The 24,668-nt window shown below is 43.0% G+C and overlaps 1 protein-coding gene across 1 annotated transcript; it reads right to left on the bottom strand.

The window, feature by feature from the left end:
- Positions 1 to 298: 298 nt before the first annotated feature.
- Positions 299 to 24,615, bottom strand: LOC119174907 (uncharacterized). The gene is made up of 12 exons (XM_037426036.2): positions 24,043 to 24,615; positions 23,209 to 23,373; positions 22,178 to 22,268; positions 19,617 to 19,933; positions 18,836 to 19,075; positions 17,045 to 17,168; positions 11,196 to 11,273; positions 9,497 to 9,701; positions 6,681 to 6,883; positions 5,285 to 5,466; positions 3,785 to 3,853; positions 299 to 3,130 (listed from the first exon to the last, which is right to left on the bottom strand). The coding sequence occupies exons 1-12, from the start codon at positions 24,082 to 24,084 to the stop codon at positions 2,870 to 2,872; spliced, it is 1,977 nt and encodes a 658-aa protein (XP_037281933.2). The 5' UTR covers positions 24,085 to 24,615; the 3' UTR covers positions 299 to 2,869.
- Positions 24,616 to 24,668: the final 53 nt, after the last annotated feature.

The raw sequence follows: 24,668 nt of genomic DNA on the forward strand, positions 1-24,668 counted from the left end.
TGATTTGTTCCATCATTCACAATAGCTGGGAGTGTTGAAAAGTGGCAAGTTTTTCAATATACAAACCTTAAATGTGCTACTAGATCAGAAATATGGCCACAACCAAAGTCTTTTTTCACTTTTCCTTGTCCATTCTGTTCACATATTCACCCATGGATTCATTTATCAGTAGACTCACAGGGTGCCATCGAAATAATGTTACCCTTAATGCTAGCAATCTAGCTGATGTCCTCATGCTCACCAGCATAAATGCTACTGCCCCTATACTACTGTGTTGACTTAGAATGAGTAAATAGTATTTCACAAAATAAAGAATGTTTTATTAAAATTTCAGTTAAAATAAAAATATATATCGATACAATGAAAATGCACCATGATCTATGTACACCAGACGTTATCACAGATGAAAGGCTCCAAACTATGTTACAATAGTTAAACATCAGTTAGCCCTACAGTGTGTCAATAAAATGCACTGGATGATTCTTGTGATATGTTTGGTCGGCTGCTTCAGCACTTTCAATACAAACCACACACTGAAGGTGCACATGAAAGTAACCAGTTCAATGTACCATTGTACCAATGTACCATATAAAAATATGGTGTCCAAAAAAAAAAATGATGTAGGTCTGGTCACAGTTGCTTCTAGCTTACAGCAAAGCAGAATTCGCTACATACAGTGAAACCTAGTGTTAACAAAATCTGAAATTACGGAAATTTCAACTTGATGGTGTCTTTCTTGTTCTCTGAAGGATTCATACTGGGTATGTAATACTTTAGTGAGTTGGTAAGTTAATGTAGAACTGCAAGAAAGTAGTATCTAAATTATAGACTGTGGGGATCTGAGGCGCGCCCGCGACCATTTCGCGGGCAACAAATAAAATACTTGTTTTTGCAATTACTGTCTGTAAGATACTTATACAGATTTTGTCCACATTAAGCATAAAAAGCCTCGGAACTACAATGTGAATTTGATGGTTACACTGAATTGCAACGAGATATTTAAAAAAATATATGAACATGTTGGAATTCAGTTTATGTGAAACAAACAACTATAACATTTATGAAGGTTTGGCCCTATCATGAAGGTTTTAAATATAAAGCATTTCTTAGCGAACTTCGGTGGCTTTGAGTGTATCTGTCTATCTATCTATCTATCTAGCCGCCTACGACTTTTAGCTCTCCGGGCTGTTTCGATGATGGGAGTTATACCAACATTTTTGTGGCATAACATGACTGTATGGCGGGCATAATTGGCTAGTCATAATATGAAAATCATGACATGTGTGTCACAAATGTCGTGATTTACATGTCATGGTCTTGCTGCTCTTGCAGTGATTTCGTTCACATGACATATCGCAAAACTGGTATGGTATGACATGACAGCATGGAAAACATAAGTGGCAGGTTCTGACATGGAAATCATGACCTGCATGTCTTGTAAGTCATGACTACACAACATAAGCTCATGGTGCACTCGCGGTCGCTTCACTAGCTTGACGAATAGAAAACTTGGTATTACGTGACGTGAACGGTGCAAACATGATAATCATGACATAGAAGTCATGTACTGCATAATTTACATGCCTACCACTGCTGGGCCTGGTATTGCAAACGTTAATGGTGCCGTCATTACGCGACTATAAACAACATACTTGCATCTTCTCCAGATACCTGAGTGCGCATAACATTTCCACTTGTGTTTACTGCATAGTACATCCATGCACCTCGTAACGTTGTGGTGATTTTAAAGTGACATATCAACCTTCTTCATTCCTGTTTTGGATATCATCGATTCCCACTGTACGTGGGATCTGTCAATTTTGTTTAAATTATGACTGAAGAACTTTGTGGCTCCCACCAGCATTGTTAGATCAAGATTAAAATGCCCAGGTACCAACACGGCTAGCACAATAAAAGCATGTATGACATGGAATGCTCAAACAAACTAGTGCTACTACATAAACGCAGCTGACTAGACATCAAGTGAGGATGCAAAAATGATCACACATATTACATAAATAACAGAGCAATACTAACTTTGACTATAACACAAGGACGACAAGACTGGCAAGACTAAAGTTATTTGCTGCAATCAGTGGACAGGTGTGTGGACTTCTCAGCTGTCGAGTGACCGCCACCAGTGTTCTTTTTTTGGCAGCACGACGTTGGCCGCAACAATTGTTACGAGAAGCCCCAGGGTCTCTTGGGTAGAGTGACGCGAGGCCCAATGAACTGGGCAGGGAGCATCCAGGCAGTGGTAAGGCAAAAGCAGCCAGAAGAAAAAAAATGCTTAATTTACAACTTATGTACAAAACGTGGACAAGGAAGCATATTCACCGATTGAACTGAACAACTTCACTCTTGCCGGTCTCATCGTCCTTGTAATATAATCAAAGTTAGTATTGCTCTGTTTTGCCACGAGGCAGCTGTTGTCATCAAAAATGCAGCTTCTGGTTTATCACGTGAACAGAAGGAAAACACAGAAAAACCGAACCATGACCAAACACAAATGAGATTCTACCCATGTTCTTTGTGTTTTCTTTAATCACTTGCATGCTCATTGCATTGATTCAACTGATATAAACTACTGTAAGCTGAACCTATATAAAGCAACTCGTATGTTTCTGAGCATGGAGAAAACAGATATCACAAGCAGGCCACCATGCTATATTACGAAGTCATTAACACATATATACAATACCAATACGCCATGTTGGCTCTGCCAATTAGTACTTACTTGTGTCTGTAGCTTTCAACACACCGAGTGTCTTGTAAATAAAATCAAATGTTCTTGAAGGTCGCAAGCGTACGCACACACACACATATACACACCAAAGCAGTCACACTCCACTCGCTTCAAATGGCAGCCCTAAAAGCCTGAAGCGGTAGCTAGTAAATCCATGGCAGAGAACTCGGGCGAGCGACCCACACAAGTTGCATGTGCCGTTCCAGACATGGCGGCCTCGTGTGAAACCACGGTTTCAGTGACACCTGGTACTACGTGCCTGTTTACAGCCTCGGACGTTACTATCGGCTCTATCCTGCCAGATTCATCAGTTGAAGTTGCTGACCGCATACTTCCTGCAATCTGCAAAGCAGTCTCGGGGAGTGATGGAATGTGGCTCTCCCCCTGCAAAAAGGAAATTGATACAGCCGTGAAATATTGCTGTTGAAACGTTTATATTGCAGGTTTATTTGGATTTGGACAACCAGGAGTTCTTTCAACATGCACCTCAGTCATTGTTATTTAACATTGTAGGGCGTTCAGATAGCTGCTGCCTGGCTTTCAATGTTTGAGGCACGAATGGTTATCAGAAGAAATAAAAGACAGGAAACAAAAGTCCCACCTGTCAACCTGCCAGCCCTTCTGTCTATCTCTTCTTTTTTTTTCTACTTCACAATCATCATATACCTACCTTTTCAAATTTCATAATTTCTTCACTACACCTAACACTCTGTCATCCATGGCCTCGCCTCCAATCTTTACACATTGATCTACAAAAGATTTCACCTAAAATTTCACTTCCTTTAAGTTGTAATGTGTATGTATGTATATGTAGAGCTGTCTTGGCAAAGCTGATGGAATGGTATTGTCAATTTTTTTTATTATTAGCAGTTATTAAGTAGAACCCAAGTGAACAACACATGCACATGGTGACTGGAACGGATGATAAATGACTTGGCACATCACCTGCTAGACCATTTAGCATGGCACAGTGGAAACCACCCTACAATTTTGCGCTTTCAATCCTCAACTTTACAAAAATTTAAAACAGCAACGTACCATTTTTACGGTGTCCTCAGCACTCTCATTATTCTCCCCATTCTCAGTTTTGGAGTGAAGCTTGATATGCTGCAAGAGGCAAACAAGACAAACAAGACAATAATGATAGAGACAACATTACTCTATAAGACAACAGTTGGCACGCTTTCCATTTTTATATAGCCAAGACAAATTTGGACCCTCAGATATCGAATCGTGATGATCTGTGGCCTTTAAAACAACAGTACCCAATTGGGTACACAGAGAGCGAGGAGGTTAACAACATAGACCGCACAAAAATATCACCAGAGAGCTGTAGATCTAAGTGGAGAGATGCAGTATTACAATCTTGCATTATTTTCATGACTGAGTACAAGAAGCAATTATCTGCTATGTGCAGAACCTCTTACATGATCAAGTAGCACACGACCTAAGATTGTGCATAAGATTTCAGACTAAGGCACCCTCATCTGCAGACTTCTTGCACAGGAATAATCTGTTCCTGTATCGACAGAAACAGTAGCACTTCACCTGGAAATGCTCGATTGTCCTGCCATTCTTTTGCACGATATGTACACAAGCTTCTTTCTATGAGAACAAAGTGAAAGTCCAAGATGAAAGTAGACAGCAAAGCAATACTGTAAATGAGGTACAGTAAATGAATCACATGAAGAAAAGCACAACTTAAATAGAAATTTCTTAAAGGCACTTTAAGGAAAATTTTTTAGGTACCCTAGATTTGCCTGTGACCCCTTAAAAAGAACTTGAAGGCACTGGTGAAAGGGGGATATTAGAAAAGGGGAGTTTAACCCACCTCGTGACCTCCCTCAACTTTTCAGGTTGGAGTGGCTGGCTCCAACCAGCACTTGAGATTGAGATTGAGATTTGAGATTTATTTTTCTGTATGTGCAACAGAAAAAACGAAGCAAAAGCAAAAGGCTACATAGCCTGACGGAGGCTTTTGCTCCGAAATACAGTCTGGCAAAATAAAATAAAAACTAAAAATAACATGTCATACACAACTTAGCCGTAATTAGAGAACATCATTATATACAGATACAATTTGCAAATTCTGATCACACATGTAACCATCACAAATATAAAGAAAGAACAGGACAGTAAATAGTAATGAAATACTTAAAAAAACATCGCAATATATACAATAGGTGAGGTAAGGAAAGCATCAGGAGACACATACATTCCTAAGCACCTTGAACAACAAAAAAAACAACAACAACAACAAAAGGACACAAATAGTGTACTCTAAGCAATTGGGACACAGAAAGTAATAAATAATCCAAATTTCTGTATTAAGTGTATTCAATACAATTATAAAGGAGAAATTCCTTATAAAGGAGAATTCCTTGAGGAGAGGTTCCCCTAAGCTATCAATAAATTTTGCCTGAAGGACCTCCAACTTATATGTTGAAAATAAAGTATTTAGCTTTGTCGAATTGTGCTGCTGATAAAAAAAAGAAAAAGTTTTCAAGGTTCCCCCTTTTATCATGCCAGCAGACCCACCTTATAACATGCTGACATCTCTGCAAATGTCTTGTCACAGTACTTGCACTCGTAAGGCTTGATGCCGTAGTGACGGTTGGTGTGCTCATTGAGCGACTGTTGCCGGGTGAATTTCTTTCCACAGATGCTGCACGCAAAAGGGCGTTCCCCCGTGTGTGTCCGTTCGTGACGCATCATGTCAGCTGGAATGTGCCAGACAAGTTATTCTACGGCCTCTGCTGTGCATGACATCTTCAAACTGTAAACCATAATGAAAACCAACAAACAACAAAGCTAAGCAAGGTATAGGAGGCATTATTTGTAGCCTTTAACCTGAAATGTAGTAATTATCAAACAAATGTGAAGAAATTAAAGTGGACGAAAAGAGTACTCGCTGCTGGCAAGGGCTGAATCTGCAACCTGCGGATAATGCACCCAATTCTCTTTCAATTAAGCCATGACGGCCTTCATCTGCTCGTCCACTTTATTGGTTATTTTGGTGCATGCAAACTTGGGAGTGTTAGTCAACGCCGCTCATAGCCATGAATGTGAGTGTGGAGCACACATATTTTGCCATCTGGTAAAACGTAGAATTTCATCTTTTTTTTTCTCTTTCTCTCTCACTTTCTTTTTTGTTAGACAAACTGGCAGTTGACCAATAAGCCCTTGTATGCTACCTGAAGGCACCACGTCTGGCATTATTGACGCCTTCAAGAAGTATGCGAGGGCTTTTTGGTCAGCTGCCTGTTCATTAAAATGAAAGGCCACATGCTACATCAGAAACGGAACTTTGAATTTTCTTCTTTCATTCATTCATACTGTCAAGTAAAACTCACAATTAGCTCTCGCACTTTCAAGTAACACTCCAACACACAGCATTACTGGAAACACTGGGAAGGCTGTGCTCGGACGCTGTAAAAGGTGAGGCAAGTTTCCTGTTTCTTTTTATCCTTTGTGTTACTAGAATTTCCTCTATCTGCATGCACACAAGTGAGACAGCCCCCCCCCTATCTTAGTATCGAAGGAGGGTGTCAATCCTGGTTTACATTTTTTATCAGACAGACCTGTTCTACCATTTTTAAAGTGAAGGGTTATGACTATGAAAGCTACTGACAATAATTGAGACTGAGAACCGTTAATATCACATTCTAAAAACTGCTCACCTCCCACCTTTATGCACAGACAGCCAGGCACCACATGTGAGAAGCAAGTCACAGCATGATTTTCACTGTTGCATCTGCTGCGAGGCTTGTTTTATTAGGCCTTTACCAATAAGAGGGTGAGGGGAGGGGGCGTAGTGGTGAAACTTAGCCTCGCCTAATGATGCACTATGCGTACGCCCATGACCTCCCACTCTGGTGGGCCACGTCCAAGCAGCAAGAACAGCATTGCCTGTCCGCTCTTTCTCGTGACGTACCCTTGGTGAGAAACTTCGAGGGGCAAGAGTCGCAGGAGTAGCGGCGCAGCCCCTGGTGCCGCTGCATGTGCAGGTGCAGCTGTGAGCGCTGCCGAAACGCCTTGCCGCAGTGCTCACACAGGTGTGACTTTTGGCCCAAGTGCACGGCCATGTGCATGCGCAGGACACCTGACTGGGCGAATCGCCGCTGGCACACCTCACACCTGGGAGGAGAGCGCAAGTACACATTGCTACAACATTATGACAAAAAAAAACACCTGAAAATGAGACCCAGTTGATTTACAGCTGAATGTTACACCAGCACATATTTTTAACAAAGTAGCACCATTGCTGTCACGACGCTATTTAATGAGCAAGCTCTCGTGTAGGTTCATGTAGAGCAAAACCACCGCTGACATAACCGTCATCGAGAAGTGAGTCCACGAGACCATTTGCTTCCACCAATTCCCTAACGCTCAATATATTTAAAAGCCCCTAAAAGATAAACAACAGAAAAAGAACACAGCATGCAAAACTAGAAAGAGGTTCACAGGAATAATGAATGGCTAAAGACATGAACAGTGCGCGGAAATAAATGTTCAGTGAAAAATAACTTTTATCACAACATAGCGGGACGCGGTGCTTGCAGTGGAGGCCCTGGTATTAAGGCATGGACGCACTCACGCAAATGGTAACAGCGTTGTTGCGGGGCTTGCAACTGATGCGACGAAGTAACGGTGAAGAGGCACTCGTGTAGCGGGGAAAGGCTGGCAAATGGGTTTAGGCGCTCACGTCGTTGACTGGCACGGAAGCAAGCGCCAAGCTGGTCGAGGTCAGTGACCTTTCGGCGTTCAGCAGCCGCAGCTCGCACACGAAGCCGGAGGCGTTTCTTAGCCAACGCCAGAAGACCAGAACAAGCCTGGCCCACGTCAGGCGACGAGAAGAAGCTCTGAGTTTAGGTGGAATCCCGCTGAAACCTTGATGCAGGAGCTCTGCTGGCCGCCATTCTCGCGCCCTGGCCACCTTCTTCACTCGGTCTCGACTCAGCCGCGTCTGCCTCGCTTCGCTGTTCTTCTCCCGTGGCTCTCCTAAGTCTCCAAGGAGGCACCTTATTGGCTTAAAATGTTCCCGCCCACACGTGCCGCAACCGAGCGTCATATTCATCGTCCTCTTTGGTTCAAGCTGATGGCATGGCACACTTTTAAACGTGCACAATCAGATCACAATTGCTAAGACTGTTAAGATTCAATACTTCGTACCATTTATTTTTTTTACATGCAGTCAATGCACTATTTCAAGTGCTACATACTACTAACTGTATTTTCTTGTTCTATGTATTCTTAGTATTTCTTGTCTATCTTCGTTGTTTGTTGCAGTCTTTTAGCAGCATGTTTTTGTAATCTTCCGTACCTCTCATGTGAAAGCTTTTGCAGCAAAAGCTGCATATAACTGGGCAACATGAATATCCGTTCACCACGAGAAACGATAACATTCTCCAATGGTTACTCCATTAGTTACGCCATTCTCTACATCGCACCCAAGCACATGCACCATCGGGAGCGCCATCAGCGACGTCGTTCATCCTTTCACAGCCATGTTGCTGAGCCTGCCTGCAGCAGTTTTAACTTACAACTTCCACATAAGGAGGGCATGGATCGTATGAATGCCCACACAACAGAACTTTCCAAGAACGACATCACCAGCTGCTTCGTAAGAGAATTCATGTTCGCCAAACCGATGCAGCAGTCTGAGCACAGGTGGCGAAGCGCAAGCAGCAACTGCACACCGAGGATCCGGCAGCCTTCAGAGCCACAAATAGCATGAACGACGAGCCGATGAAGTGGTGTTGCAGGCGGAGCAGGGTCAACGTGGCAATGGTGGTAACGCATTTGCCGGGGCCGACACCCACTTTTGGCGACAGTTTCTCGAGTGGCTTCCTGCGACATCTGCGACCACCTGTGGCTACCTATTTCAGCTTCGCTGGTTAGCCATCTGTACGTGATGCCTGGGTGGTGATTTTTCGTTGTTCATTCAACGATGCTTCCCTTACTTATTTCTCCCTGTGGAACCCGTAAGCAATTTCGAAATGAAAACAAAATTGAGTAAAAAAGTTGTAGAGGCCCCTGATAGAACCTAACTGCCTTGAGCGCAACCCAAAACCGCACAGCAGCCTGCCGAAAAATGACGACACCGATAATAAAAATGAGTACAATGAAAAGCCCGAGAAAGACCATTTAAGAAAAGACCACATAACAGCTCGCATATTATGCACACTTCATCATATCTGTAGGTGATGGCTCGGATGCTGCTGTGGCTTCCATCATATTTTACTACTATATTATGACACAATGATGGTAGTGTCTTGGCGCATCAGGGTCTTATATATAAGAAACTGAGGATTATAACCCAATTGAAAATATGATAAGATTGGAAAGGTGCTGCTTTTTGCTTGGCTACATGATGTGGAATTTTTTTCTAGAAAAACTTGGCCATAGTTTGGGAATCAATCACTTCTAGCCATGAAGGTTCTATGCATAAAACATGATCAGTTCAGAATACAAGTTTACCATCTCATGTCCCATTCTCACAGAACATGCTTGTTAGTGCTGACAAGATGGCTAATTGGTCAACATGCTCAAAGCTACAACCTGTGTAAATGTGCCACTTGGTCTACACTCCCACAGCTAGAGAAATACTAACAGGTTCCTTTTGGAATGTATTTCAAAAGCATAAGGGACACTTCATTTGTGACACGAGCTGAACGAATGAATTGAAACCCAGCGAATGCTGACAGAGTGAAAGTACACATCCAAAATGCTACACTGAAACACACTCACTCGTAAGGCTTCTCGCCAGTGTGCCGCCGCATGTGGGCGACCAAGGTCTTCTTCTCTGTAAAGCACTGCTCACAGTGGCTGCACTTCCAGGGCTTGACACCTGTGTGCGTCTTGACGTGCCGTTTGAGGTTGCCTCGTGTTGAGAAGCAGGCATTGCATTCGTCGCAGGCATACGGCTTTTCACCCGAGTGAGTCCTCTGGTGAACTGCAACGCATGCACAGAACAATCAATGGCATGCAGTAAGGATTTGCATTTTGAATGGTAATTACCAAGTTTAACTCGAATGACAATGACTACAAGAGTAAGTGGGCATGAGAAATGTACAACAGGCTCTATGTGGGTTATCAGCACCAAGGGCTCAACTAAGGATGATTGAAAGATAGTCAACCTACTGGATGACATGTACACATGTAATTACCATCAGCGAGCTATTTTAGGTGACCGATGGACGAGGGCCTCTCTCTGTGACCTCCAGTTAGCTGCCAACAAAGTTAATTACTGAACTTTCCTAATTTCTTACTAACACCATCAAATTTTGCTGTTGTTGACTGCATTATGCACTGCTTGGAACCATTTGGCACTCGAAGTGATAGCCATAACGGAGTGGTGGTGGTTTCGGCTCCCTGTCTCACCGATGTTCCTCCTTGGCAACCATCACAAGCATTTTCCACTACATTGTGCACTTATATATAGTATATATGCATAGATACATTTATTACTTGGGCAGTCTGAATGTGTTTTCTTCTCTCAACTGTCTAATTTATGCACAAACATGTAGTGCTCATAAGCCCATCTCCTTCTGCTGCGTCATTGACATGCATAACTGTGGACTGCGTACGCGCCTGAGAGGAACTTTTCAGATTAACTAAATGCCACGAAACCAAAATCAAACCAAATTTAAACAGCAACCCACCACGTGTAAATTGTTTTCGTTGATAAGCTCGTTAAAGATCGACTCCGGCTATTTTTGACTATGTGAGGGCAATGATGCATGTTCCTGACACTCTTGTCACGAGACCGATAGCTGAAATGCGCGGCAAGTTGACAATAATTTTTTGTAAGCAAAAAGACACAATACCAAAAAGGAAACCCAACCGAGCTCACTGCCTACGTATGACAAACTATTTTGTAAGAACCGGAAGTCGTATACTGGTCCCGCTGGCGCGCAGTATGAAAACTGTGAAAGCCAAAACGAGCGGCCACTCGGAGCAGAGGAAAGCACGCCAAGGCAAGCTGGCCAAACACCACAAAGGGAGAAAGGAAGCTTTTTCATGCCAAACACTGCCGCCGTGGCCTTGTGGCCAGCACGGTAAAAGCTGTAGCAGCTAAAGTTAGCGATGCCATTGGCTGCGTCACTTCCATTGCCATGCCGAACAAGATGTCACACAGACAGTGTTGCCAATAATTCTGGCAAGCCAGATAAGCGTTTCAAGGAAATCGTTAAAATTTATTTGCAAACAATCAGCGTATCTCTCAAGCATGTAGCTTAGCATAATTGATGAAAATGTGCAAAGGAACATACCCAGTGAATTTTATTGAGATACACTGACTCCAAAAAATCACCGGAGTTGGCCTTTAACCGATTACACATGTCCGTACAAAGGCAAAAGCAGTGAAAGTAACTTGACATGTCTAACTTAATCAAGGCATTACCTAAGCTGCAGCCTAGCTAGAAACCAACAAAGTGGAGGCACGTACCCACTAAGTTGTTTTTTGTGGAGAAACGAGCGTTGCATTCAGCACAGGCAAACGGTCGTTCATGGGTCCACATGTGGGCTGCAAGGTGGAGTACAAGGAATTAACACCCTTTACGATCACGAGCAAGGTAGACCAATACTCACATACCGTCTTAAGCGTTTGTAACTCAGACAGAATACAATTAGCAAAGCAATTGTTCAGTTTCTTATGTCTACAAGTATGCGAGGGGCAACATAAATAGGATAAAATGTCACAAATAATTCCTTTTTTGGTGAACATGATTTACAGCGCACACATTTTTTATGTCTTCGTAAGCAAGTGCATGCCTCCCTTCAGTCAGTTTCATCACAGAGTGGTATATATCCCAAAGTACTGTGAATCATGGCTTGTCACTAACACAATTCACTTCAGGTCAGCCTTGGAGCATGAGGACATCAACACAAAAATACTGCTAAAAATCTTTGCTGCAAACAAGCACTCCCTGAATACAGTTTGAGATAATTTAGCTTGTAAAGCAGCATGCCACATGTCATTTCATTTCAAAACAGGCTGACGAGGCGAGATGAGTGCAACTAGATAATGGAAACCAATCATATGTTATATAGGAGAAAGAGGTGAAAGGTATAATCTAAAGAGGCCATTACACTCAATTTCTGATCATAATCCGAGTTACAGGGGTCAACTCTTGTGGATCTACAAATAAGCTGGCGAAATTTTATCCCGTTTGGTGAAATACTTCATTTATAATTAAATAGTTTTTCAAACACACGAGCTGCCTGAGAGTCAAGCAACACTGGCATACTCACGAGCCGCTACGTAATAAGCAGCTAGTTATGTGAGCGTCTGTATTCTGGCAAATGATATTGTTCCATAGCTAGCACACTGTGAAATCGAGAAAATTTCGCTTTCTTCAGTTGGCACTGAAATTTAAGTCTGAAAAGGCCGAAACTTTGGTAAAAAGTGATGGCTCCACTTTTTGTTGCACAATGTCAAAACAATGGCTTAACAAATTGGCGGTCGCCGGCAGTGGGTGTGATTTACAGCTGGCGACGTCTAGGCGTTTTCTTGTGCTGGAATATTCTCTTCTAGCCAACCCTTTAGATCTATGTAGTGTAAGGAGGCAGGAACGGTGCTCGGGCATTGGCACGAGCTCAGCTAGCGGATGAAAAGGAAGTTGAGGTCAGAACGAGGACAGCCGGCCTGCAGCAAGGGTGCTCTCTCTCGTTTCTGTTACTATGGTGCAGTTGACAAAGACAAAGTCTTACATCCTGGCTTCCTCGTCCATGGCACCCGCTAACATGCAGCCACGGTAAGTGCAGCTTGAGAATGGCGGCCAGGCCCCCTCAGCACCTGCTCACCTGCTGCCGCTGCCACCACCGTTCGGGGACGGCGTCTAGGCCTCCTCAGTGGCTCCACACCACTGCACCCGCACCTGTTCATGCATCCTTAGCCATGAATCTCACCACCGTGAGCACCTAGACCACCATGTACTCAACGAACTATGCCCATGGTTCAGCGAGTGCCTCATTTGCCAACGGCACTGTAATGTTACGTGTCCTAACGGCACTATTCTGTCATCTCGACCACCTGTCATCCTAGAACTCTGGGTTCTCACGCGCTGCTTCACCATCGTTCGCTGTTTGGGCAATTCCGGTGCTTTGCGGCTTTCATGACGTCTTCAAGTGAATTTCAACCATAAGCTCGCTGGGAACCCTCCATGCCTGGCCCGAAAATCAGAAAGGGTTGGCCATCGACCGCCTTTGAAATGTCGCCAATGCGGGGCATGCCTACGAAGAGGTCAAGCAACGATCCTGGACAGAGTGGTGTGCGAGATTGACAAGTATTTTCTGCCCACTTTCCGATGCTTGCGACTACTTCCCTCCTGAGCAAGACTGTAACACTCATGAGAGCTGCAAGGAACACAGCTTCAATGGTGCAGCTCGGGTATCCACGAATCTGCCCGCCGTAAGACATCGAGTTCTTGTGGTGCACCCCCTTGAATGCCCGTCAGCGCCCTCGAGCCACACAACAGATAGCCTCTGTGGCTGCTCTTCGCTGCTCGTCTCTGTTTCTGCGTCCGCATCCAACACCATAACATGGAAGACCGAGACCACTACTCATGCAGCCCAGTTGGAAGAGCGGGCCCCAAATTTCCGTAACAGGGACACATGCAGATGCCGACTGTTGTCTTGCTGGGCATGCCCCCAGTACGGGCATTGGAAGGACTCCTCGCTTCTATTGTTGCGCTCGCAGACCCGCTAGAGCTGCTTTCTCAGCTTCTATAGCAGTCACCTACTCAGTATTTCCTCTAACACCTTGCGGTACTGGATACAAGAAAAAAAGGAAAGGACATGTCGACAACAGGCACCCATCGGAAAGCTGCCAGGACACACCTCTGTCTCCTCAGCATGAAGGTAACGAAAACCAGAAAACTTGACCTCAAGGACAGCAAGAAGCAGCCTCACAGCCGCAAGGAACGGGTGGGAAACGTGCACCGAGGAAACATGGCAACTCGGTTGGCTACTCGAATGCTGCTCCGGTTTCCTCCTCATGGTATGCCACGTGCCCCATTTTCTTCGTGACCCAGATAATGCCGGTCACCCGATTTTCACCCTCCACAATCTCTTTGCAAGAACATCCAGACAGACTACAGAGCTGGAAAGACCGACCACCAAGGAACAACCAATGCAGACTACCAGGGACGATAGCTACAGGTGATGATGCAGTGTTGATGACGGCTACAGACAAGACATTGCATACAAAATGACATACTTGCAGTGTTGCCGAAGTTAAGGAAGCAAGCGCGGCACTCAAGCACTGCAGCGAGCTCACCTAGCACAACAAAAAGGAGGTAGAGGTCAGTGTGAGAACAGACTGCGCGCAGCAAGAGTGCCGTCTCTTGTTTCTCTTACAGTAGGCATAGTAGACCCTCTACTTATAGTTCTTGCTGAAAACGCCAAATTGTTGGGTGACAGTGTCATGGATTCTTTAAACTCATCTCCCGATTGGCTGGTTTGTACTGCTTAGCTAGCGAGAGCAATCAAGTAGAACAAATAATCTCTGTGTAGGCAGTCATTGTAGTCGGATCTTGCAACTATCAAATCTAAGCCATCATTGAAACATTGAAATAAATAAACGAATTAGCTGCCAGATGTAATATAACAATAGTATACAAGGTTTTACGTCCCAAAACCAGGATGTGACCATGAGGCATGCCGTAGTGGAGGGCTCAGTGAACTTTGACCATCGGGCGTTCTTTAACGTGCACTGTCATTGCACAGTATGCGGATTTCTGGCATTTAACCTCCATCCCCATATGTGTTGGCTAACATGAATAAGATGATGGAGTGGCATTGGAATTGCAAATTCCAGTTATGGCAGTGTTAAGGTCTTGAGAATCAATCTAGAAGGGCATGTTTTTTTTTCTATGAAGAGAGAGAGAGAGAGAGAAACACTTATAAGTTGATTAAGGACAACACTTGAGGTGCCTCTTGAAAAATGCTCGACCAGGTGATTTTGCTCTTCAATAGGTATGGCAGCATGGTGCTGTATATGGCTTTACAGTGACCATCATGGGATATGAACACCACCTGTAGACACCTTTTTTAATCGCCAAACGGTCACATACTTGGTGTTATGCTACCTTGAAGTGAAAATTGACACTGCCAGGGATGATCGTCACGTGCCCAGCTGATTCCTCATCTTTCCTGGGCTTTAGTACAGCGAAATCAAGACTGATGTAAATGAAATAATAATACCTCATTTACTCGAATGTAATGCCACCATGAGTGTAACCCAAGGGTTGACTTTCCAGAAGAAAAGATAATGATAAACCAAAGAATTGTGTGTGGCATTTAATAGAGTGTGTGAATATTCAAAATACCAAACATTTTTTATTAGTGATTTAAATTCAGTTCGATTCAATAGCACTGCAATTTTTACTGTTCAAATTTCCCAAAGACAAATGCAACTCAACGACCAATTGAAAATCACCCCTTCAAATTTTCAATTGTTTCACCTCACAATCGCATATTGCAGCAAAGCTATTTTTCAAGCTCCACTACAGTCGCAGACATATTAACTAGGCTTGTGAGAATATTCTAATGCTTCGAATATTCAAACGAATAGTGGGATATCCGAATTTAAATTATTGAAAATTTTGAAGTATTCGCAAAGAACAAAGAAGTGCATATTAGGCAGAATATTCCGCTTGTAAAGATGGTTTCACTACAGTGTGAGAGTACTGAACCGTGAAAGCACCTATCCAAAAAAAATCCGCTTTGCCGTGAAGCCTCTCTTCAAATTTAAAGGGGCCCTGCAACACTTCTTGAGTATTGTCAGAAGACGCTGCCGATTGGTAGTCGAGACTACTGAGGACACGCTAGCAAATATTATAACGCAGCACGTGGCATGCGATTCGCAATAAATTCTTAAAGTCTGCTAAAAATTGCTCTCTTTTCTCGGCGGATGACTCCACAAGCTCAGAAGGCACAAGTGACGTATTTTCTTTCCCCGTGCCATCCCTCCCTGCTAAAGTTCCAGCACTTTTGTCAAGACGAGAAGAGAGAATGCACTTGCAGCGTGCGAGAAATCTTTGCAACTCCGCGCGTACTGGACAGATTCTGAAAATATTTGCGGCGGTGAATTTATAAGGCAATCAATAAGCTTCTTTAGTGAATCCATTCCATGGTTGCTTGAAAAAGTGTCGCACGGCCCCTTTAAATGAAATTATTACTCTTTTATTAAGCTTAAAACATAGTTATGATGGCTTATATGCTCTAAGTATAATAAATTTTAAAATGCTATGTATTTTAAGGGTTATGACTTGCATCCTGCTGAAAGTCAAATCCTACTACTATTAGAAGTTCTTTCGAATTCCTTTGAAAGAAAAAAATGGCATTTACTTAGACGCCCTATTTCAATTTTTAAAAAATATTGTGAGGGTTAGTTAGGTCATGATAAATATGCCCATTTTTCTTTATATGTCATATATGTTATTCGAATTCGATTCAAAATTATTCAACTAAAATCACTATTCACTTCGTATTCTCTTCGAACCTGAAATTCACTATTCGCACAAGCCTACTATTAACTCAAGAAAACGATGGCTCTATTACGAAGATGAGAGAGGTAGCGGAGATGGGGGCCAAATAAATGTCGTTCTGGACCTGAAATTCAAGCAGGAAGTTCAAAAAACCGGACGCCAAAAACTTTTAGCTTCCAAAATTTCAAATGTTCCGGAATGTTGATATCTACGGTACAAATCTGGGATGCCTAGCTAGAAGGAAGCGTAATCTTGTCTGCAACATCAGTTGGTCTTCCACAGAAGTTGAAAGAAGAGGAGAAGCTGATGAAACAGAATCTTTGCCTTTCATGTGTAATGTGTTCTCGGCAACACTTTGGTTGCATCAAATCATGTACTAACACAATTCTGCCTCTGCATTGCTTCATTCCTGATAAGACACCTATGAAACACCACCCCGCCAGTGCTTCATCAACCTACTGTAAAGAATTTCTTTCATGTTGCTATCTCCTAAAAATATACCAAGGAATCCTCTCCAACTTTATTTTCTGTAATTTCACTTTCAACCAAAAAAATATTCCAGAAATATTCGAAAAATATTCGATTCACACTGACACTTCAATTTACGAATTATTTTGCATCCAAAATTTTGCTATTTGCACAGCTCTACTTTTTAGACACCTTGATATTCGGTATTCATCTGATAAGCAAGGATAGACTTCATTGTGAAAATCTTGACAAAAAAAGCTTGCATTAGGTTAGAGTAAATACAGTACTACTACTGCTGATAACAATAATACTAACAAACAAATAAATGAACTCTTACTTGTCAATGAAGAATTGTTGGGCAGCTCTTTTAGACAGACTTTGCACTGCCTGTCCTTTTCTTCTTTGGATTTCTTGGTCTTTTTCCGAGTCTGGATCACAATCACTTCGGTTGTTTCAATGCCCTAAAATCGAAACAACCCATCACTGATGCTGCTACAGCAACTACAGGAAAAAGCTAAATGGAACTCATTTTGCTTAAGCTGGCAATGTTCATTTTAATGTCAGATTGGCATACCTTCGAACGAAGTATCATTTGCTGCACATTTTTAAGACAGTACATGACAAAACCTAACAGCTATATTTAGTATTGGAAAAAAAAAGTTTTACTCAGGAAAAAAAAAAACAGTGCAAACCTCTTTTATTTTTTTTTATTCTTTTAATACTTTCCTTGACAGTGTTGTTTGTTAGTACTCATTAATATTTTGTCTAACAAACAAAAAATTAAGTTCTTAAAACTTCCACTTCCGTTCATTCATAGCGAGGGCCTCATTCTGGCATAATTCACGCTTTTAGGTAGTATGTGAGAGATTATTGGTCAGCTGCCAGCCTGTAATAATACCACATGCTACGAGACGCCAACAGGCACAAAAAGTGTGTTCCACACTTGGTGTCATGGCTACTGGCAGCACTGGCTGACGCTATCACGTTTAAATGCAAATATATACCCATAAAGAACACGGGGGGTAGCCGTCGTGGTAGCTCGGTTGGTAGAGCATCGGATGCGTTATTCAAAGGTCGCATGTTCGATCCCTGCCCATGGCAAGTTATCTTTTTGCCAACTTTTATTTCTTCACATTTACATTACAATTACTTCTAATAATACCCCCCATACTTTTTTGTCAGTGTTGTCTGTGAGCCCTCATAATTATGGGGACTAAAAAGCGGCTCAATGCAAACGGTGATCACACCTGAGTGCAACTTACACCCATTGACACACTTCACGTCTGCTCTCACAGCTATTGCACAGTGGAATAAGCTGACATCCTGTTCACTGCGCAAGGGTTCGAGATTCACCTCGTCTAGTGGGCCATAGCCACTAAATTTACTCCAGGAAGGGCAGGGCCAGTGACGATGGTAGGAGTGGGCAGATGGTGGACGGGGAAGCGTTTGAACAAAATGTGACCTACTGTTGCAATTGGAAACTTTGGTACTTTTGGGACGCTGAGGGTTGTGGTGAAAAACCCTCTAATGGCCTTGACTGGAAACACGACCTTTTACAAATGGGTGGCATAGAACGCCTTCCCCATATTCCACATATGGGTCACTTCTGAAGGGCATATTTGGCGTCAATTTTACAATACACATGTCGATACTGATTTCCACAATGACTAAAATTAGAACGCTGATTCTGAAATAGAGTTTTTGTTCCACAGTGATGTTTCAACTCCTAGTGACTGCATCGGGAGTCCCATGAAAAAAAAAAAGCTTGAAACCAGTTCTGTCCTTGTACTTTATCCGAACAAAGCCCTATTGATTGCAACAGGCAAGAAAATAATTAGAGTACTATTCAGCAAAGCACTTTATTCCTTGTGAAGCCGCGAGCCACTCGCAAAAGGTCGGTGGGCCGCGTGGGGCCTCCTTTTGAGACTCCTGGTTTATTGGCTTAGAGGTTTGTGACTGCAGTCACAGGAATAAGAAATTTAGCATTGTGCGAGTAGGCCAAAGCAGTCAGTCGCTTTGTGACTACAGCGACAATCTTTCACCAGTCACTTTGCGACTAACTTGGTTGCACAACCATGCCAGTTGCAGGTGTGTCACTGCGACTAGCAAGAAGTTTGGTGAAGCTTACCTGAGTGCTTTCAAGCTGAATATCTGATGCTGTGCTAGAAGACGTCTGATCGGTGGCAGCTGGCACTCCCGTAGCTTTCTTGCCACCTGTAGCCTTTTTAGCAGAGTTTTTAGTGTTCATTTTTCTCGTTGAAGGACGTCGTTTTCTCTGAAACTTTGGCTTGGCAGCGTATTCTGAACAAGACTGCCACTGCTCTGAGTTGTCCTTGTTCGGTCCCAAGTTCGACGACTTTGCCGGCATCTGCAGAGAACCAGTATGAGCAGCATAAATCCATGAAACGTAGTTACGTGATGTGCCGTCCATTGTGGAAACGGACTGATTTAATGTGTCGTGTGGATCCACTATAGCCGAGCAAGACTGGAGAAACTGGTCCTGTGACCATTTGCCATCAAACATTGTAATACTGCAGCTAGACACAAGAATTTAACACTATGTAAGTAATCTCACTCATTATCTCTGTGTTCCTATTGAGAGAGCGCAATAAACTGCACATGTTGAATGAAAAAGCCACGTGGTCTCACAATTGTGCGAGAAATGACATGAGGATTGCAGTTTATGTTGATAAATTATGCAAGGGTTCTGAATTTTTTATAAAAACGTGGACTACAAAAAAAAGGCTCTTTAAACTTTTTCTCTTCTTTCCCTATTAGAATTCTGTTGGCTGCACCAGAGCCATCCAGCCAACAGCTAATGGTCAAAAATAGAAAAATACAAAAGTTTGAGATGTGAATACCACCAGAGAATTTATGCAATGCTTTTGCTCAAGTACGCATTCCCTCACCTGAAGAACCAGGCTGCTGTTATGGCCGTACTCATGCTGCGATAAAACCTCGGGATCGTGACTGTGCTGATGCGCGACATCAAATGTGGCATCTGTTGGGCAGTCCTCCGCCTGGGTTGAAATGAGGAGCACCGTCGAATCCTTGGAAAGCGGCCCTTCTGACACGTCAAGGCTTTCCTGTTCGAGAGAGATGCCGTTGAAGTTGTTTTGCGTAGATGGCTGCGACGAACCAACTTGTTCAAGCTCAGCGGACAATGCCAGGAGCTCTTGCTGGTGGCCTTCTGACGTGGCCGTGACATCGAACTCCTCGGCAGCTTCTGCAAACAACAGGAATTTAGAGTGCCACTACATTGAAATTTCTTCTTTGTAATAACCAATACATGCATATACAAAAGAAGAGGAACTGTTCGGGATAGTCTGTCTCTTTAGACATGCCATAGACAGCCAACCGACAACCAAGTCAGGGAACATATAAACGGTGTTATTTCTAGTTTTAAAGAAGTTCCGCAGTTATGGAAGTTCAGTAATTATGAAACACAGGAATGAAGGCGGTCTAAAGAACTTGTAGCTAGCGGGGACCTAACCTACAATCTTTGAATTGTGCATGCAATACTTATAGCACCCCATACGATTCAACTGCCTCTTTTATGTGCTGGCTGCATAGAGAAATGTAACCGTGTGTATGTGCGAACTGCAAGGACCATGGACTATTGATGGGACAATCAGAAGAAAGGTGGGCATAGTGGTCACATTTCCAAGCCTTGGCAAGCACATGTGAAGGAGCCCACACGACGTTTCAAAGGGTGACTGCCACAACAATCTGTCCTTTCTACTAGCCTACCACCTATGTCAATAACACAGCCACCAAGATTACAATCTACCAGCAAACTTGAGCTAAGAGTCAACACTCGCTCAATGCAAATATTCTGTTTAGGTAAAACTTGTTGTTGGGCTAGTTTGTGCACAGTACAAGAAAATTAGATGATGCAAACCACCACGAAAGAATAGGCAGATCACCTGCAGAGTTTGCTATGTCTAATTTTTTTATAATAAATATTATATGTTGAGATTCATAAAACAGCTGTCAACATTAGAATAATTGCCACGAAAATGCAAGATGGCTGATTTGATTGCACAATGGACATATCTTACGTTGCACCGTATTATGCCTAAACGAAGGCATGAAAAATAAGTGGGTTACAATTACATGACACAAAATAAGTTTGTTAGAGAGCTTTGACTAGCCAGAAAATATGTTAGAAATGATTACCGGTAAACTGGAGACAAGCATACACAAGAGCATTGGTAACATTGTCGCATGAGATCAATGTACAGTGAACAGAACTAATAATTACATAGCCAAGTTTTATTTCTTTGCAAGTTCAAATATTTCTGTAGCAATGATCATTGGCATGCACTGGTTTTCTCTATATTAATTAAAAAAAATTTCAGCTGCAAAAATGATAGTACACCATAATTCGGGAGTCTCAAACAAGCAGCTCGTGGGCGGCCGCATGCGGCCCATGGCCTGCTTTGTGTTTGTGAGCTACACAGGCATTATTAGTCTATCGCGAGGTGTGAACTCCATGTGATCACTATGTGCTTAAACATAACCACGAAACAAAAACTATATAAGCCGGTCAAAATGCTCGACTGGGCAAGTTGGTATTTCAAACCATTATAAATCAGTATTCAGATAGTCATTTTGGAGAGTGGCATCAACATTCTGGTAAAACCCTTGCCTCATATGTCCTTCTCAGAAACAATCTGTATATGAGTTATGGGAAAGGTTTCCCTTCCAGCAACATTTTCTGATGATTTGTGCATATGAACATTCCCCCTCTCCCCTATCTTTTACGTTCTGCACTAAAGCTGCCTATGCGGGATTAAACTGCGTGACTGTGGCCTACTGGGTGAAGCGAGTTTGAGACTTCTATCATAATTGTTTATTAAGGGCTGTTGTTTGGTTTACTAAGTGCAGTTGTTGAGGAAACCATCACGAGCTGTCACTGCCAGTGCTTAAAGCAACAAGATCCCATCAAGAAGCATGGCTAAGGGGTTGTTGAAGGAAATGGGAAAGCTGCTACGGAAAGGATGCATCACTGAAAGAAAGCTGCATTTTGACTTCAAAGGAGCATAAAATGTCAATTAGTTAGTCTTTTTTTGTTACTCTTATTTTGAGTTTATAAGTTTATCAACTTTTGTTTACCTACACCAATATTTCCCAATTCATTTTGCCTTCCCATTATGATAACACGAACACTGCACAGTGATACAGCACTTCACACACAGAAAATGGACACTGCACTTTTTCAAAAAGTGTCTCGACAGTACTCTAATTTCTCGTTTCTTTGCAATACAGTCGAACTCTTTATGAGAGACAAATGGGTATAAGATACACCAGTGTGCCTACTGTAAATGCCACCAAGTGCCTACTGTAAATATGAGGTGCCCTGCTTATAAGAGACATCTCGTATAAAAGACAAGAATGGCTGCCCAGAGCATGCCTCTTATGAAGGGGTTTAAACGTAAGCCTTAACAGAAGGCCAAACTTTTCTCACCTGCATAAAGGTTTTCAGATCTGTATCCATGTGCTTCAATGTAAGGCTGTGCCATTTTTGCATGTGATTGTTGCTCATCGTGAAGTGAAGCCTTCAACCAAAAGAAACAGCACAATGTTAAAATGAGCATCACTAAGCTGGCTACTACTAGCACAACATAACTAAAGCTTAGTCAGTCGTATTGCCGTCAAATTATACAAACAAAAAAACACATTTTATACATAAAACTCACTTGCACACAGCAATAACAGTAGATAATGCATCTCGTTGCTGCGTTGCTTTAAAAGACTAAATATAAGAAGTTTTATTATTGCAACTTTGCTAAATTACTCGTATCATGTTTTCAAGCCTTCTTGCAAATGTACATGATAGTACTTTTTCTCAGAAATTCTGCTTTATTTGTGTATGCAATCAACAAATGCTACTTTATTTATTGCTCTCTTTCTGCTAAGCTAAAAAGACTGAGCACATGCTAACAGGAGCATATTGAACCTAGCCATAATGGAAATAAGGAGTTGCATTATTTTAATTCTCCTAAGGAATATCTTCTTGACTTGGATTGCTCAAAGGGACAAGTATTAAGACTGTGATAAAACAGACAGCATAATTAACAAATTAACATAGTTACGCCAATGAACTTTATGCAACTTAGTGATATGCTGCTGGTGAGCTTGCCAGACGTACCCGAGGATATAGCACAAGCTTTTATACGAGACAATAAATTTTGCAGTAAACGCCCAAATGAAATGGTTCAGAAAGCCTAGTGAAATTTACTTAATTACGCATTTCTATTTCTGATATAAGTATGACGTTCAACACCCTAGGTTGTCCGGCTGAAGGTCCGAAATAGTGCTATTAGCCACAACCAGATCTTGGAAACTCTAAAAATATTTTAAATGCGCCCTTGATTTGTGGCGAGAGTCTAAGAAACTTTTATGTTGCATGCCAAAGGCCACCCCAACAGGTAGTGTTAACTTTATTTCATTTTAATGCTCTTTAGATGTGCGAGGCGGTTACAAGCAACTCCGTACCACATTGATGTCCTCGCCGTGCATGTTGAGTGCCAACGCGTTGATGTCAGCGGCACTGTCATTCACAATCTGTTGTAGCCTCTCTGAAACCACGTTCCAGAACTGAACAGCTTTCAGCTTTTCTTCGGCCCCCATGTCAGGAACCAGTGCTACCGACTCTTCAATCTGAAATAATAATGCGCAACATGTTCACGCCGACGCGCCACGCAACCACTCCGAGCCACCAAAATATATTCAAGATTCTTTAGTTTATGCGATAAATATTCCGCTACCATGTTAAGGAGCATAAATACAGCAAAATAATCGTTCTGCGTAGCCGCTTTCGCAGAGGTACAATGTAGAATTTAAATTTTGCCGCCGGAAGGGCCAGATGCGTCTACTGCGTGCGATGGAAGGTCAGGCACCAGCGTAGGAAAGCACCTATGCCGCACTTCATATTTGCGGAGAGAAGAGAAACGCCTCAGCGAGCACAGTAAAAAGTGTCGCGAATGCACGGACGATTAGTACGTGCGATACAAGTGATACGACAAACACTGATCTGTTGATCGTGCAGGGCGACCAGGAGCGACTGCTCCATATCGCGAGTAAAAGGGCTAGGCGCCTATCGGTGCGAGTGCACAGTTCTGTATATATATATATATCGGCCGTAAAGGATGCAAAGCTCGATTCACGATTTAGGAATCGCGTTTGCGAGTCCCGCACGTCACATTCGGGTCAATAAAGCAGCGCTAAACTTTAGATCTCACGCGACGCGCATCGCGAGCAGCTGATTGATGGCAGCGGCCACCTAGCTGAACATTGCTACCGATCACCTCGAATCTCCGCCTTTCTTACCTTTGCTTTGAAGGCAAGCAGCAACGACGACGGCGCAGCCATGCCGAAAACGCCGAAAAGGACGATTTCTGTCGGTTAAAACGTTTAACCCGAGCCGTTCGTTTCGGAAATGATGCTTCCGCCATTGATCGTCCAGCGTTTCATCCCCCTGGTGGTTTGTTTAGCGGCCCTCCGCCAATCAAGCCTCGAATAATTCGTCGCCGAACGCTGCGCGTAAGCACGTGTGGTCGGCGTTCTGGAGCTTTATTTCATGACCGTGTGAAGTGAACGTGCTGCCGCCCGACGGTCACGCGCGTTGACGCGTGAATTCACCGTGTCGGGAACCTACCTGTGTCCAGAAAGTATCATGTCGACGATGGCGAAGCTGTGTCTCGCCGCATCTGTGGCGGCGAGCTTGGGTATCGTATTCTACGTGCATTACCGACAAGAAGTGGACCGCTTGCAACTCCACGAGGGCGTCATCAAGGACTTGGAAAGACAGAGGATGCGGCAGATCGAAAATCTCACCGTTCTCGAGAAGCAAAAGGAATTAACCAAGCAGTTAAAGCAAAGCGGCAAAGCGTGAACGAGCCTGTAGCGTGTGTTGGTCTGCATGAAACGGTGGAACGTGCGCGAAGGAAGAACAG

The sequence above is a fragment of the Rhipicephalus microplus genome, chromosome 5 (genome assembly GCF_043290135.1).
Source record: "Rhipicephalus microplus isolate Deutch F79 chromosome 5, USDA_Rmic, whole genome shotgun sequence".
NCBI lineage: Eukaryota > Metazoa > Arthropoda > Arachnida > Ixodida > Ixodidae > Rhipicephalus > Rhipicephalus microplus.